The sequence below is a fragment of the Saccopteryx leptura genome, chromosome 2 (assembly GCF_036850995.1).
Source record: "Saccopteryx leptura isolate mSacLep1 chromosome 2, mSacLep1_pri_phased_curated, whole genome shotgun sequence".
In the NCBI taxonomy this organism is placed as follows: domain Eukaryota; kingdom Metazoa; phylum Chordata; class Mammalia; order Chiroptera; family Emballonuridae; genus Saccopteryx; species Saccopteryx leptura.
Window position 1 is genome coordinate 215,408,127 of NC_089504.1, and position 17,084 is coordinate 215,425,210.

The 17,084-nt window shown below is 49.5% G+C and overlaps 1 protein-coding gene and 1 pseudogene across 1 annotated transcript; both read right to left on the reverse strand.

The window, feature by feature from the left end:
- Window positions 1-2,472: 2,472 nt before the first annotated feature.
- On the reverse strand, window positions 2,473-3,055 carry LOC136391807 (keratin-associated protein 10-3-like; annotated as a pseudogene).
- Window positions 3,056-7,295: 4,240 nt separating this feature from the next.
- LOC136393291 (keratin-associated protein 10-8-like) lies at window positions 7,296-7,991 on the reverse strand. Its single transcript, XM_066365900.1, has one exon. The coding sequence runs from the start codon at window positions 7,989-7,991 to the stop codon at window positions 7,296-7,298; it is 696 nt and encodes a 231-aa protein (XP_066221997.1).
- Window positions 7,992-17,084: the final 9,093 nt, after the last annotated feature.

Here is a 17,084-nt window from a genome sequence, read left to right on the forward strand (position 1 = left end):
CTATCCAGGGTTGGGGGGGGGGGGGTGGAATCTGGCCTGAACTTGGTGGGAACCATTGCATCTGTGTTGTCATGACTCCAACCCAGAAGCAACAGCCCTGAAGGGATGTGCCGCTGGGTGTGGTGTTGGCAGCACCTGGAATTGTCAAGACATTTTTGTGCAGTAGGGCAGATTTGATTTGCAGGAACATCTGTCCCCCATCCGCTTGAGGCTGCCTTTTCTCTTGTTGGTTAATACCTTAATGAGAAGGCCACCTCACTACATCATTTGCTTTTTAAAATATTTTAGTAACTATTTTTACACAATTGTCTCCCCTTTAAATCTAGAGTATTACATTTTAAGATTTAAATACCTGTTTCTGAGAAGGGGTCTATGGGTTCACTAGTTGCCCAGAGAGGTCCAGACCCACAAGAGCTCGGGGTGCCAAGTTCACTGGTCTCTGGGGGGGGGGGGGGCAGGTGAAATTGTTTATAGAGGGAGACTGCTAAAAGCTTAGGGAAGGCTGCCATGGACAAAATCCAGGGAACTTTCTGGTCCCTTAATAGCTGGAGAAATTGATTTCTCACCCCCCTTCCCTTTCAGAGTAAGGTCACAGGAGGGAGGAGCAGGGTTTCCCCAGGAGAGTGGTGGGGGAGGGGCAGAGTCTCCAGGGGAAGCAGTCCCAGAATGTAGGAGGAAGGACTATGGGCACTGTTGGGCAGATAAAATATATTATGCTCACTTTGTTAAAGATGGTGCTGCCCATGTGGAAACCCAGGTGATAATATTAGTTGCCCTTCTTCCTTAGGATGGGTGTGATTATGTTAATGTGTGTTGGGGGAGGGCTTTCACACCAAAAGGTTTTAAAAGAAAGAGAGATCATGTTGTTCCAGGGAAGAGTGATTACGTTCTAGGAGGAGCCCATGCTGTAGGAGAGCAGAGAAAGGCCACGTGGAGGAGGCCAGGAGAAGCAGCCAAGATGGCAGAATGCTGAAGGAGAAGCCAGTTTGTGCAGAGTTTGTGCAGAGAGAAGGAGATGGGGAACAGAGGTGAATAAGGCTGGTGAGGTTAAAAACCTTAGATTTTAGGAAACTCGGATAAGTCAGTAGCTTTGTGAGCCCCGAATGAGTGGGTTTTGGAGTCCAGTGTTTGTTTTTACTTGCCCGCTGGGTGCAAGCTAGGATTAAAGCTAATGGCCCTCCAGTTCTTGGCTCCGTTGTTTCTTTACTGACTGTCCGAATTTAATGCGAACCTGCATGGGCCAGGCGGCTGTGATGGTGGCTGTGGCTACTGGCTTTACAGGCACTAACTAGTCTACAAATTCACACCATCCAAGTCTAGGTCCACTGACAGTTTCCCTGAGGACCCCCATTTTGTGAGAGTGGCTCTGGACATAGCCAGCCCAGCCCAGGGGGTCTGGACCAGGTTCTCTAGGGGAGATTATGTGAGGGTCAGGTGATCTCTTAGACCCGCTCTAAGGGTGGGGCGCTCACTGTGGACCCGCCTCCCTGTGAAGAGTGCCTTGCTGGATTTCATGGCCTCCTGGGCAGGAGGGGATGTCATGTCGATAGCAGGGGAGGATCAAGAGCGAGAAGGTGGCACTGGTTGGAGTATGGAGGCAGGGGGACCTCGGTTAGGAAGCAGCTCTGCCCAGGAATGAAGTCTGGACTTGGGAAGTCTGGAAAACGTGGGGGCTCCACCCAGATCAGCAATGAGGGAAATCCCTCTGAGGGCCTAAGACCCAGAGCATGGGCCCTTGAAGTCACCTCACTCTGTTCTCTTCCCCCGACCTCTGCCATGCCCAGGCTGGACCTGGTGTTGGAGAGAGTGTGTTGCCATTAGCCTATGCAGACACAGACAGTCAGGGTTGGGACATTTTAATAAAATGAGATAGTTCAAGAAGAGATGGAGGGACAGACTCAAGGATTTGGTTGTCTGTAGAAACCCTCTGTGTCAGCTCTGTCTCAGGAATGCCCTGGTCCAGCTGCCCCTGCTGGCCAGCTGGTTGTTGGCCACTTGAATACCGGACATGCAGTACAGCCACCCAGAGCTGGGCAGAGGTATCAGCACTGGAGTGGGGGTGGGGGTGGGGCTGTCCTGGGTGGGCCTCAGAAGTCAGCATTGTTGGAAAAACTCCCAAGAAGTGACTTGTATCTAAAGATGCAGAAGCCAGGGTTTTACTGGCCTGGAAGGCTGGAAAAACCTACAGTTAAGCCCGGAGAGAGGATAACAAGGGCCAGGACAGCAAGTTTATTCACTCAGCTCAAGACACTTGTATGAGGAGGGAAGAGCAAATAGCATCTGGGGGGTTGGGGTGGAGACAGGGCAGGGGCCCTAGTAAGGCTATGGGACAAGGGCCAGGAGCTGTGTCTCTCAGAAACAATCTGGGGACCCCCCATTAATAAGGGACGGCCACCTATGCTTCATCTGGGCCTGACGTGGAGGCTGCAGATGGACTCAGTCTGGTTGTTGGGGTCCAATGTCAGTAAATGTTCACACTGAGACATGTACCAATGTATGGGCAGGGTTAAATCCTGTAGGCAGTAGTGAGGAGAGTGGGGGCTGGCCCTGGGGGGGATGTGCCTGCTCAACAGCAGGCTGGGCGGGGCACACGGGGCAACAGAGCAGGGACACACAGGAGGCTGGGCAGCAAGCAGAGCAGATGGGCATGCAGCAGACAGATTTACAACAGACAGACTTGGAGCAGACAGGCTTGCAGCCAAAGGGCACACAGCAGGCCTGCTGGCAGGGGGAGGAGATGTAGCAGGAGGGCTGGCAGCTAGACTGCTGGCAACACAAGTGTGTGCAGGAGCTGGTGCAGGCTGATTGGCAGGGGCTGAGTTCACAGGCTGCCTGGCAGCAGGGGCTGGACCCACAGCTGACTGAAGTGCAGAAGAGGGTCTGGGTAGGGACCAAGGCACAGCAGCTGGGGGCACAGCAGGAGGGCTCACAGCAACTCTCTGGACAGTTGTCCACCTGCCAGGAGGAGTCAGTGCAAGAGTCAGAGGAACCGGGCGGCAGACGCGGCTGCATAGCTCAGGTTGCTGGAGTAGACGGACAGGGTGGACGCAGCCATGGTGGGGTGGTGGGCTGGTGGGGTTAGAGGTGAGGTGGGAGGAGTCTGTGAGGTGCCTGGGGCGGTCAGCCTTTATACCTCTCCTCTGTGTTATATGTGGCCCAAGCAGTTGGCTCACAACACCTTCCCTTCTTTGTTGGTGTTTGAGCCTGTTCAGGAGAACCTTCATCATTAGGGCTGGTTTATTTTCCCAGGAGATGCTGCCCAGCTCGTAAAAGTGTGCCTTTGTGTTGGGGTTGGGTGGTCGGTCCTGACCAAGTCTGCTGAGTGGGCCTGAGAGGCCAGGTTGGGGTGAAGCTGAGACAGGTCTGCTGGGTGCCGTCACAGGGACCTGATGATGGGGGAGGGTAACCTGGATGCTGGGTCCTAGGAATGGCTCCTCACGTGGTTGCAGGTGTCTAGGACATGTGGTTCCTTTTCCTTTGCAAGAACCTAGTTCCTACAGTTGATGGGTGCGGGGTGGAAATACTGGGCAGTTCTGCCTGTGGTTGGGGCCAGCTGTCCCTGCCTCAGGTTGTAGCCTAATGGATAGGTGCAGTCTGGGGCTGGGTGGTTTTGTGTTGTTCTTCCTCCAGGCTGCATCTCAGGCTGGTGGGGTTATGTTGTGGGCAGAGGCAGGATGGTCCTGTGCCCAGCTGAGCAGCAACCACCAAGCTGGGATGTGTCTCCTCTGCCACCTCTGGGCTCTCAGGGCCACTGTGGCACTGGTTGGGAAGGCAGGCAGAACCCTGGGGGTCCTGCACAGAGGAGCAGGTTAGAGCATTGTCTGCCAGGGTTTGGGGGATGGCTGGACTAAACTCCTTTAGAAGGCTGAGGAATTATTTATTATTATTATTATTGTTGTTGTCTCAATGACATTTTAAACCAGAATACTTAGAAAGCATGAAAACTATATTTATCATATAAAGTTTGTCATATGTGGCAGGTCCTTGATGATATTTCTTATTATAATGTTGATGAGATGCTGTAGGAACTTAACTCTTATTTGTATCAGTGCCTGTAGTGAAGTTGGCTTCCTTACCCGTAATTTGGCTTAATGTTGTAGAATCTCTTGACAACGCTAAGTGAGGACTGACTGTACATTTGATTTTGTGCCCTGGGATGGCTGTAACCATTGACCACGCACTTGATGGTTTAAAATGATTAAAATTAACCCTGACAGGTCCTGGAGACCACAAGCCTGAGATCAGTTTTCTGAGCTAAGACCCAGGTGTTTAGAGTCCTGGGGAGGCTCAACAGGTGTTCTTCCTGCTTCTTTCAGCTTCTGTGACTCCAGATGTCCCTTGGCTGTGAACCTGGCACTCCAAGCTATGCCTCTAGGGTTAGGTGTCCACCTCTTCGTCTATGTGAGAAGAAAGTGGAGTCTCTGCCTCCCTGTGAAGGACACTTGTAAGGCCACTTAGGGCTCATCTGGTTGACCTAGGACTGGCTCCCATAAGAATTAAAAATTTTGCCTGACCTGTGGTGGCGCAGTGGATAAAGCGTCGACCTGGACTGCTGAGGTCGCCGGTTCGAAACCCTGGGCTTGCCTGGTCAAGGCACATATGGGAGTTGATGCTTCCAGCTCCTCCCCCCTGTCTCTCGCTCCTCTCTCTCTCTGTCTCTCTCTCCTCTCTAAAATGAAAAAAAAAATAAATAAGAATTAATTTTAAATTTAATCATCCATGTGCCATCAATCTACAGTCTTTCCTCCAGCACAAGGTGACACCCACAGGTTTGGGGTTGGGGTGAGGCTGTCTTTGGGGACATTATTTGGCCCACTGCAGTGTTCTTTGCAAACACTCCATGTTTTACCTGCCCCATGTGGTATCTCTCTCTCACTCCACTGACCCTCACTTTCAGTGCCTGACTTGGCACGACCACCTTGGTGGGTCACTGTGGGCCTCTGTCTCCTTTTTGACAAGATGGGGTCACAGTGTACCCAGGTCACTGGGTTATTTGGGGATTATGTGATTTAAACATGTTCAGTACCTGACACTTACTAGATGCTTCACAAAGCTGCCGGTTTTACCATGGTTTTATTGGCCATACGGCAGCATTGTGCTTAACAAGGCCACTCAAATTTCCACTAACCCTATAAGAACTGTGGTGCTTTTAGCTGGAAGGTTCTCTGCTGCTGGTTTATACATGGGTTTGACCAGAACATGTGGGGTGGGGGGCTGAGGCTTCAGGTCTGATGGCGAGTTCATACTGTCCAGCCCTACAGTAAGGTTCAAAGCACTGATTCCCTGGACTTCTAGAGCATTCTGATGAAATGAAATGGAATGCCTTGTCTAGTACGTCTGGGCACTTCTTTCACAGGTAGCTGCCATGGAAATGAATTTACAGGCTATTGCTTACGAGATGGCCTTAGGAAAAAGGGGCACTTCAGGCAGTCTGTTCTGTTAACTTCTCCTGCTCAGACTTACTTCCATCCTAGTTCTTCACACCCAGGACTTGGGGTGAGGGTAGGACCACAAGGACAGGCAGATGGCTCTGCCCAGCCAAGTGCAGCCGATACCCACAAGACCCCTCATTTCTGCCAGTGGCTCCCTTTTTATTTAGGCTGTGGCTGTGATGATGTGGGACCCTCGATGGCAGTGCCTCCCAAACCTCCCAAATCAGGTTCTTCATTGTCTCTCTCCAAGATTGGCATTTTCTACTGGACAAAAGGCACATTTTCCCCCCCAAGATGCATGAAGAGTGTGCATGTGCCCCTGGGAGCCCTCAGAACGCTGACCTGTTAAGAAAGCCTCACCCCATGGACCTGGCTGCTGGCAGAGATGGGGCTCCGGGAACTGGGACCCGAGGCTCCCTCTTAGGCTTCCCAGGGGCATTTAGCAAGCAGGGAAACGGCAGTGAGAGGCAGGGACAGATCCCAAAGATCTATTGGAAACACCACAGGTTCAGTGGCAGAACCATGGTATGTGTGTGGAGGGAGTAGGTGATGGGGGCAGAGTCCAGTGGGCTGGGCAGGGGTCCCATCCTGGGAGGGCAGGCGGGTTCTGAAAGGCAACTGTGGAAGAAGGTCCTGTTTGGAGGTATATAAGTGACCTGATCCTAAGAGAGGCTTTGGGGACATATCAGGAGAGAAAGCCAAGGTCCTCATGCCATAGCAAAATGGAGAGCAATGAACACAGGAAAGTGAGAAACTGTAGAAGCAGGAGTGATGTGTTCTGATGCTGAGGGCCAAGCTCTGTGGGAACAAGTCCACAGGAGAAGGGACGGGAGTGAGACTGATCTCAGCTATGATTTGGTGAGATCAGTGGTGCAGGGTGGGAGGGTGGAGGGAAGGATGTTGCAGTGGAGGGGTGGGTTGGTGAGAAATGGGGCCCCAGGAGATGTTAGGCAGCTCTCCTTTGGGGTGGGGGTGCAGGCAGCACAGAGCCAGGAGGGAGGGCAGCTGGGTTTTATTTATTGTTATGTGAGAGAAGATTTCAGGGTAGGTGTGATCCCAGCAGAATGCTCCAGAGAGAGGAGGGTTTAGGAGATAGAGGGGGAAGGTGGGGCAGGAGGTCTTGGGCAGCTGAGTCTGGGGGCTTGCTGGTTCCAATCCTCTGGACGTGGGCAGAGGGCTGCTGTAGCAGCCCTTCCTCTCTCCTTGCGGGAGACACTCAGCCCCATGTCCTGCCGGGTCCCTTCTGCAGGGAGCTCCTTCTAAGGGAGCATTTTAAGAGATGCCCAGGGCACTGTGGTTACTGTGCCTGGGACTGGCCACTGCCAAGTCCCTGAGGATTGACCACCAGGTGTGCTCCTGGAAAGGGGGTTGCCCACACTGAGGTCACCATTGCTGGGACTGGCCCAGATCCTGTGGGATGGGAGCCAGATGCCAGACCAGCACAGGCAGGATCCCTGAAGGAGGGCCAGTGCAGCTGGGGTCGGGCAGGGCAGCGAGGGCACTGCGCCCGGCATCTGGGGTATGGCGGTTGGCAGTATAACTAGGAATGGCCAAAAGAGAGCCAAGTGCCATTGAGGTTAAATGCAAGTGAGTTTATTAGGTTTCCAAGCAGCCTCTGGGGAAGTGAGACCACTGAAGCTTGCACTGTGGACATGGTCCCCAATCTGACCACTGGGACTCCACATGGAGTGCAGCAGAAGGCACGGGCGGGGTCATCCTGAGTGCTGCGACTTCCTTTTGGGCTGAGAGAAGGAGCTGTTTGTGCATCTCAGGAGTCACTAAGAAACAGATCTTAAAGACAGCTGTGAAGCTGGCAGTGCCCCGTGGTGCCAGGCTGGCCTTGGGTGGGGACATGCCTGATCATCAGCAGGACTTCCGGGCTGAGGTGGAGACACAGCAGGTTGGGTGGGAGCACACAGGGCGGCAGAGCAAGGACATGCAGGAGGCTGGGTGGCAACAGCTGGGCTGGCAGGAGAAGGGGGCACAGCAGGAGGAGATGGGCATACAGCAGGCAGGTCTGCACACAGGGTGGCAGATGAAGGACATGCAGGAGGAGGGTCTGCAGCAGGATGAGGGGCAAGAGATGGCTTGAGAGCAGATGGGTACAGAGCACACAGGCTTGCTATAGACAGGCTTGCAGCAGATGGGTGTGCAGCAGACGGGCTTGCAGCAGACAGGTGTGCAGCAGACGGGCTTGCAGCAGATGGGCACACAGCAGGCCTGTTGGCAGGAGGAAGAGGTGCAGCAGGAAGGCTGGGAGCTAGACTGCTGGCAGCACAAGGGTATGCAGGAACTGGTGCAGGCTGATTGGCAGGGATTGGACCCATAGCTCACTGGGGTGCAGATGAGGGTCTGGGTGGGGACCAGGGCACAGCAACTAGGGGTGCAGCAGGTAGGCTGGCAGCAGCTGGGGGCACAGAAGGAGGGCTCATAGCAGCTCTCTTGACAGTCGTCCACCTGGCAGGAGGAATCAGTGCAAGAGTCACAGGAACCAGGCTGACAGACGTGGCTGCCATAGCTCAGGTCACTGGAGCAGATGGACAGGGTGGACATGGCCATGGTGGGGTAGTGGGTCTGGAAGAGGGAGTGAATGTGTGTGTGAGGGAATGGGTGTGAGTGTGTGTGAGCTGCTGTGGTGACTGGGCTTATATATAGCTCAGGGTCTGTGTTATCCCATCACAAGGGCCCAAAACAACCTGTTTCCTTGTTGTTGGAGCAGGTCCCTGAGGATGCTTGTCATGGACTCATGACAAGTAGCTCAGCTCCTTAAACCTCTGAGAGGTTGGGGCCCAGGGACCCACAGTGCTGGGGTATAGGGGACGCATCAATAGCTAGGGCCAGACCTGGGTGTGGACGTAGGAGGGACAGTAAATTCTGACAGCCCCCCCTCTGAGCACCTTTCTGGGGCTTCTTACTATTATTTCTCCTTTTTCTCAACACTCAGTTGTATCATAAGCATATTTTGTTATTTTTTATATCCTCCTTATTTTGGGATGTAATTCTTTTCTGAATCCATAGACCAATGGATACTTTGGGAGCTATGTCTATTTTTATTGTATTAGCAAATACTTAAATAATAGCTCTTGCTATGCCAGTGACTCTTCTGAGCAATTTAATAAATATTGACTCCACAGCCCTCACAACAACCATGTGAAATAAGAGCGTTGTTATTCTGACTTTTATACATGGGGAAACTGAGGCACAGCAAAGAACTTGCATTAAAGCCACACTAGCAAGCAGAAGAGCCTGGATTGGAACCTGGTGGGTCTGTGTTCTTAAACTATGCTCCCCAGAGAGCAGAGATGTGGAAACTAATGAGAAGTCTGGACTCTGTGGGAGGGGTGGGAAGATGGATAAAGTTGGATTAGAGACCGTGGTGTGAGGTTTATGTGGAAATGTACAATGGGTGACTGGAGAGTGGGGGCTAGCTCTAAGAAAGGAGCTTCTTCTATGGAAAGGGAGAAAATGAGCATTTACTTCCCTGCAGGAAGGAATGTGGGCAATATGACAGTAAGGAGAAGCCACCATTCAGAGGGGTTGTCTAGGAGGCTGGGAGGCTTCCTTTTGGGAGAAAAATAGTTTTGAAAATTAAGAACAAACACATTCTACAGCCTTCTTTGTTGAGAACTCTGTAGTCCTTGGCTAGGAGGGGACTCCCTGACATCCCGAGGGACAAGCTCTATCTTGAGCAATGACTATCTTGAAGAACTGCCCCAGGACAGGACCTTCACGAAGCCAGGGCCATAGGCTCATCCAAAATAGCAAAGGACAAGGAGACAGCTTTGGGGAAAAATCACAAAATGACCCAGTGCTGAGAGCAGAGAGATTTATTTTTTAAAGATTACTAAGCTTTCATGGATAAGTTCACTAAGGGCAGGCAGTTCAAGCCCTGCGGGGTGTGATTCTGTCACCGGCCACATTCTGAGATGTGCAGTGGGATATCGACTATTAGACAAAGAGAAACGTTTGAGAGATCAATACCAGAGAATCAATTTCCCAGATGATTTGTCAGAGGCAGGAAAGGGTGCCAGAGAGGACAGGTCTGAGGATGAGGGCAGGGAAGGAGAGCTGACAGCACCTGGAGACTGGCAGGAGGGAACCACATATACAGTGGGCCTGGCAGCTCAGGAAAATGCAGCTGGTCACCTGGCAGGGGCTGGGCACGCAGCAGGCCAGACTACAGGAGAAGGCTGGTTACTGACCACGGGGTAACATGGGGGCAGGCAGCTGCTGGCCGGCGGCAGGAGGTGGCTGAGCTGTATAGGGGCCAGCAAAGCAGAGCCATGCAGGGGGCATGGCAGGTGTTCCCACCACCCTGGAAAGGCAGCAAGCGGGGACGCAGGCCAGGGGAACATTGGAGCAGCTGTCGCGGTCATGTTGAGAAAACATGGCTGGTCTGCTGGCTCCTTCCCCAGGTGGCCTTAACACCAGAGCTGCAACATCACAGCTGTTCTTCCCGACAGGTTCCTAACACCTCATCATCTCGTTTGGATCTGCTGTGTTGGAGGCATTGCTCAGGCTCTGACAGCTGTCACCAGCTCTGCAGCCATCCCACTTGCAAAAGTGGGAACCCTGTTCTCTGTTTTTATGTCAATTCTGTGCTGTGCTTTACAAGCAGAATGTTGTGTTGACAGCACTGTTGATTTGCCTCAAACCCCCACCCATTGCTTCCCATCTCACAGCAGAGGACTGCGAACCAGGAGCTAGCCCAGGAAAGGCCCCAGGTTGTTGAGATAGAACCTCCCTGCAGATGGGGCATTCTATCTGCCTCCCTCTTGCTGCTTCAGGCTGTTACTCTTAGGAGTTCATTTGGTTCCATCTCCACCTGGTCCCAGCAGCACAGATAATACATGCATGTACATGCAGACACATGGAGCCACACATGAGCACATTCAGGTACACACACGCACATGGTGCTGTACTGGCTTATTAGGTCTCTTGTGAACTCACAGGGATAACTTGTATGAAGTTGACAGTGTATGTGGGAGCTAGGAGGCCAGTGCAGGTGGCTTTGGCCACACTGGGAGAGGTGTGTGGCAAGATAAGGGCTACCTGGCCCTGGCCGGTTGGCTCAGCGGTGGAGCGTCTGCCTGGCGTGCGGGGGACCCAGATTCGATTCCCGGCCAGGGCACATGGGAGAGGCGCCCATTTGCTTCTCCACCCTCCCCCCCTCCTTCCTCTCTGTCTCTCTCTTCCCCTCCCGCAGCTGGGGCTCCATTGGAGCAGGGATGGACTGGGCGCTGGGGATGGCTCCTTGGCCTCTGCCCCAGGCGCTGGAGTGGCTCTGGTCATGGCAGAGCGCCGGAGGGGCAGAGCATAGCCCCCTGGTGGGTGGAGCGTCACCTTCTGGTGGGCGTGCCGGGTGGATCCCGGTCGGGCGCATGCGGGAGTTTGTCTGACTGTCTCTTCCCGTTTCCAGCTTATTTAAAAAAAAAAAAAAAAAAAAAGATAAGGGCTACCTGCAGAGCCCAGAGATGGGGAAATGAGGTTTATTGTATTTGAAAGACCCTCTTTCATTCCCCAGCAGGAGCCCTTTATCTTGAAGTCAGGGTGTATCAACCCAGGGTATTTCATCATCCGTTCTCTGAAATAATGTATTATATAGTCCTTGGCATGTTTTTGTAGTTTAATGTCATCATAAGCTGTGTTTCGCTCTGTCACTTTTTTTGTTTGATTGATTGCTCAACATTGTGTTGGAGTAATGTATCCCTGCTGATATGTGTAGCTCTTGGTCTGTTCAGTGCTGTATAGTATTCCACTTTATGACTATCCTGCAATCTCTTTATTTTTCTATCACAGACATTTAAGCTATTCTTTTTCTAAATTTATTTTTTATTTTTTATTATTCTGAAGTTGGAAACAGGCAGGCAGTCAGACAGACTCCTGCATGCGCCGACTGGGATCCACCCGGCACGCCCACCAGGGGGCGATGCTCTGCCCATCTGGGGCGTTGCTCTGTTGCAACCAGAGCCATTCTAGCGCCTGAGGCAGAGGCCACAGAGCCATACTCAGTGCCCGGGCCAACTTTGCTCCAATAGAGCCTTGGCTGCGGGAGGGGAAGAGAGAGACAGAGAGGAAGGAGAGGGGGAGGGGTGGAGAAGCAGATGGGCGCTTCTCCTGTGTGCCCTGGCCGGAATCGAACCCCGGGACTCCTGCACGCCAGGCTGACGCTCTACCACTGAGCCAACCGGCCAAGGCCTAAGCTATTCTTAATTGTAGCTACTATCCCAATGCTGCAAATTTCCATCCTCCTAATCCTTTTCTTGTGCACTTGTGTTGGTGTTGCTCAGGTAATCTACCTAGAAGCACTCCTGCTGCTGCTTAGCTGTGCATGCCTTTACCTACACAGAGGGTGCGATTCACCCTGCAAAGCGGTCGTTCCCAATTTATACCACCCACAGCGTGGGAGCAAAGTTGGCCCGGGCACTGAGTATGGCTCTGTGGCCTCTGCCTCAGGCGCTAGAATGGCTCTGGTTGCAACAGAGCAACACCCCAGATGGGCAGAGCATCGCCCCCTGGTGGGCGTGCCGGGTGGATCCCAGTCGGCGCATGCAGGAGTCTGTCTGACTGCCTGCCTGTTTCCAACTTCAGAATAATAAAAAATAAAAAATAAATTTAGAAAAAGAATAGCTTAAATGTCTGTGATAGAAAAATAAAGAGATTGCAGGATAGTCATAAAGTGGAATACTATACAGCACTGAACAGACCAAGAGCTACACATATCAGCAGGGATACATTATTCCAACACAATGTTGAGCAATCAATCAAACAAAAAAAGTGACAGAGCGAAACACAGCTTATTCCACATCTTGAGCTATAGCTGTTGCTATCAGATGTTCAGAATTCGAGCAGTCTGATAGTTGTGAAATAATCTTGGAAATTTATTTTCTATTTTATTTTTTTATAAAATGACACCCGTGCAGAGAAGTACACTAAACATTAAGGGCACAGCTTGATAAAGATTCCGAGTGAGCACTCCCTGTAACTGCTACCAGGTTTAGAAAGTGAGTCCCCCAGACACTCTGGTGCCTCCTCTGCTCACCCTCCTTCATCCTCCAGAGCAGTCCCACCCTGACTTCTAGCACGACCAATGAGTTTCTACTGTTCTTAGACTCCTATGAGTGGAATTGCATCTTATGTGTCCCTTTTTATCCTATAGTCTTGGTTTTGGTGCTCAGGTTAGTTTTGCCTCATGAGTGAGGAAGCTGTCTTATTTTCGTATTCTCTGGAAGAGAGTGTGTAAGTTTGGAGCTACTGATTCCTTAAGTGTTTCACAGCAGCCATTTATAAAGTTGTCTGGGTCTGGTGTTGTCTTAGCTGGTGGGTTCTAATTCCTGATTCAGTTTCTGGAATGGTTAGAAGTTATTTAGATTACTAAAAAATTAATTTTGGTAAGTTATGTATTTTTACAGATTTTATTAGAATAAAATTATTTGTAATAGCCAATGGTTATTTGTAAAATCTCTATTATATCTGTAGTTCTGCCATAGTTTTTATTTCTAATTTCCTAATAGTCTTTGTGTGTTCTCTTTTATTCCACTGGCCAATGTTGTCAAAGGTATGTGTTTTCACAGAACCACCTTCTGACCTGTTTATCTGTGTGGTATGATTTTCTGTTTTATTAATTTCTGCCCATGATCTTGCTATTTACATACTGAATGACTTGAACAAGTTTCCCATGTCACTTTTTATAGAAAAGCTTCAGAAAATGGAGCACAAATGCTTCCAATATGTCAGATAGTGAAACAAAGACAGAAGGGAAACATCAGTCCCATGGTTTAAAATGACAATAAATTCATATTTTTGACCAATTATCCATTGTGATAAAATCTATTTTTTTTTTATCTAGCTGAAATTCTTTGATAGAAAATTTAAATGTATACATACCATTAGCATAATTTTTTAGGCCATTAGTAGACATTGCCTCATAAATTTAGTTCTTTGAGATAAGAGGTACCCCAAATATTAATTGCCCAGTGTGTTCGCATGATTCATCTAAAGCTAAAGAAAAGTAATTGCAATTTTTCAAATTATAAATAAATTGGCCTTTAATGTTGTTGGTCAGCTTACTCTGAGAAAAGTGTGTTACTGTCTCCCTGTGACCGAGGATTTGTCTTTCTTTCTTAGAACCACTAGATTTTGCAATTTTGGTGCACAAAGGAGTTAAGAATTTAATTTTGATACCAATGAGTGGAGGATTATTATATTTTTCAGTGAACTTTATTATCATTAGTTAGAAATCATCTTTATTCATAATAATGCTTTCTGCTGTAAAGTATATTTTGTCTAGTAAAATAATTGTATTAGATACCTTTGGTTAGTATTTTCTCCCCTTTTACTTTCAACCTTTTTGTTCTTTATGTTTTAGACCAGGGGTGGATGTCTTCTTCCTATAAAAGACCAGACAGTAAATACTTCAGGTTTACAGGCCTCATGGACTCTGTCATAATACTAGTATTGAAGCACAAAGAGACACAGGTAATCTACAAACAAGAAAACTTTGTTTACAAAACAGGCAGAGGCCAGATTTGCCCTGAGGTAAGGATGTAGTTTGACAACCCCTGACTTAGACTACAAATAGCTTAAAGCCAGATTTTGTTTTTTAAAAATCTAATCTCTTTTAACTGGGAAATTTAATCTATTTACATTTATTGTGATTATATATTTAAATTTAGTTCTATCATTTATTTTGTTATTTTCTCTCCCCTGTCATTCTATGCTTTAAAAAAAAATCCATTTCTACTTGCATTTGCAATGACATTTTATAATTTTTAATTTCTTTTTCTCCCTTTTATCCTTCAGAAGTCCACATGCTTTTCATGTCCCTTTTTGGTGATTTTAGGATTTTAACACATCCTTTATGGAGTCTATGGTTGGTCACATTCCCACTCTCTTTATAAATGAAAATAGATCCCTTCCACTTGCCTGCAAGTTCTGTCCAAAGCTCTAGTTTTGCCTCTCTCCCTCTTTTTATTTTTAATCTAACCCCATTAATTAGTCAGCATTGTCATTATTCTACTCAGTTAATACTTGTTTATCCATATGTCTACCAACTGAATTGCTACTCCTCCTCTGCCTTCCAGCTTTTCCTTAGGGAGCATCCTGTAGTTCCTTTAGTGAGTGCTGTTGTTAAGTGCTCTGTTTCTTTTTGAAAATACTATAATAGTGTTCTAGTTCTAGATCAAGAGCTTATTGGAGGATGCAGATTGAGACTGAAAATGACCATAACTTGGCATTTGGACAATCTGTCTGCCTCGCTACCCCTGGTGTTGCTGCTGAGATGTCCCCTCTCATATGTCCTTTGGGGGCAAGTCATTCCTTTCTCTGGCTCCTTTCAACACGTTCTCTCTCCTGAGTTTTCCTGGTTTTCACTACATAGATCTAGACATGTATTTCTTTTTATCCTCATATGTGTTGTGTTTTGTGACTCAGAAGTACATGTTTTTCATCATTTCCAGAAAACAATCTAGATCCCTGAGGGTTGACTTTCCCTAGTTCTCTCTGGCCTCTTTCTCTGGAATGTCAATTAATTGAATAGTGAAACTTCCCTATCCTCCAAGTCTCTTAGCCACTATTTAACTTTTTAAAACTATTTTTTTGGTTTTGTATACTCTCTCATGTGAGCATTCTAGTGCATGCAAACTCTGTGTGGCCTGTCTAATCTTCCATCTCACCCATGTAGCGGGTTTTTATTTCAATGACTTTATGTATTTTGGCTTTAGAAGTTGTATTTGGTTCTCTCACATATATCTCTTTTTAAATAGTATCTTGTTCCTTTCTCATGGTTCTTACTCCATCTTTTATTCTCAGGTGTTTTAAGCACACTGATTTATAATTCTATGAGTAAGATTTCCACCCCATGGATCTTTGGAAAATCTGTTATTCCTATGGTCCTGGTTTGTGTGCACATGTGTTATGTTTTTGGGGTTGTGGGTTCACACTTAGGTTCTTTAGTTATGTAAAGTCTGAAAACCCCATATTGAAAGTGTACATGCCTCTAGAAAATATGTGCCAGGAATGGTGTTCTGCTCATTATAGATGGTATCTAAGCATGACAATCTCCCGAATCAGGCACTGAGGTTACAGAGAGGCAGATTGTTGTCCCAGGCAACAGTGTGTAGATGGCAGAGCTGCCACTCAAACCCAGCTCCACCTGACAGCACAGCGCAGAATCTTAACCTTGGCTGAGGCTGTGGCACTGAGCCCAGACTGTGCAGACGCCAGCCTTCGTGAAGGGAAGGGGAAGGAGAAGGCTGTGAGTCCAACAGCTGTGCAAGACACCACTGGTTAGACAACAGGCTGAGAGGAGGCCAACAGAAGAGGACATGCAGGAGGACATGCTCCTCTGTTCTGCTGCAGCTGAATGTTCACCCTGACCTGTGTGGTCATCAAGGGTCACCTTGGCCCCACTGGACAGGGCTGGGGCTCTGCCTATCATGGCTCACAGCTGTTTGCCCTGAGCTACTGCAGAGGCACTTGGGAAATAGGGAATGGGTTCAGATACAATGGTCTGGTGGCCTGCTCTTCTCTATCCCTTAGGGAGCCATGGCTAGCAACACCCTTAGCCAGCCTGTGGTAAGGGCCAGCACACTAGCACACTGCTCAGGGAGCTGGCTGAGGAGCCCATAGGTGCTGTGTTTAGTTGAGATTGTGCCACTTCTCTCTGCTGGGGGCCAGTTGGGGGAAGCGAACTGCCAGGGAAGGGAGAGGAACATGGCTGGGCTGTCACCACACCCTGTGCTCTCTCAGTGCCAGTCTCCTGGTGGTGGCCCTGACCGAAGTGAGCTTTCACAGGTGTGGCTCAGGGCAGGGAACATGTCAGCAGGCTGCCAGAAGGACAGAGGTGGACTCCAGGCTCTGGTCACACTTAGGTATCCTCATGAGGATAAGCCATGAACAGCCCTTTATCCCAAACCCTGTCTCCAGAACACAAGCCACCCCTCCTAGCCCTGGGGGTGGTGGGGGATGCTAATGGCGATTTCCAAGGAGAGAATGCCAGATTGGTCAGTGCCTTAACCAGCCACTGGGGGTGGTTCCTGGTTTAGTCATCTAGAAGGAGCCATTCAAGGACTTTGGTCATTAATCAGAGACCAGTTATGGTGCCTGGAAAGCTAGTACCTGTTCAGGGCAGAGCTAGAGGGTCAAGACCATTGTAGCACAGCTCGGCTGTCTGTGACGAGGCAGAGGTCGGTGTGCCGGCTACAGTTTCAGCAGCAGACAGGGATGTAGAATGGCACGCAGACAAAGGCAGTGCTGGAGGAGGGCTTGCACAGGTGGGCTGGCAGCTCAGTGGCAGGCACGCTGGCGGGAGGCGCTCGAGTCTCCTGGGGACCAGCACATGCAGAAACTCCCACAGCCCATAAGTGAGCAGCAGGCAGGGATGCAGACGAAGGGATCAGGGAAGTCTGTCAGACCTTGGAGCAGCTAGTGTGGCACATGGTGTTGTGAGGCTGGGGTGGGGCTGGTCTGGAAGCTCCTCCTTCTGGTGGCCTTTATTATCCAGACCTTGTGTCTTGGCAACATGTGCACTATTTGCTGTTATTGCTGATATCACATCCCTGTTTCTGTTTTGGGTGCTCCCATGAAGTCAGTCCAATAAAGAAACCCCACACGCAGAGAGCAGTCTCTGTGCTGAAGTGTCCAGTGTCCAGG

What these genes read in the sequence shown, in the direction of transcription:
- LOC136393291 (XM_066365900.1), bottom strand. Translation starts at nt 7,991, where the DNA reads ATGGCCATGTCCACCCTGTCCATCTGCTCCAGTGACCTGAGCTATGGC.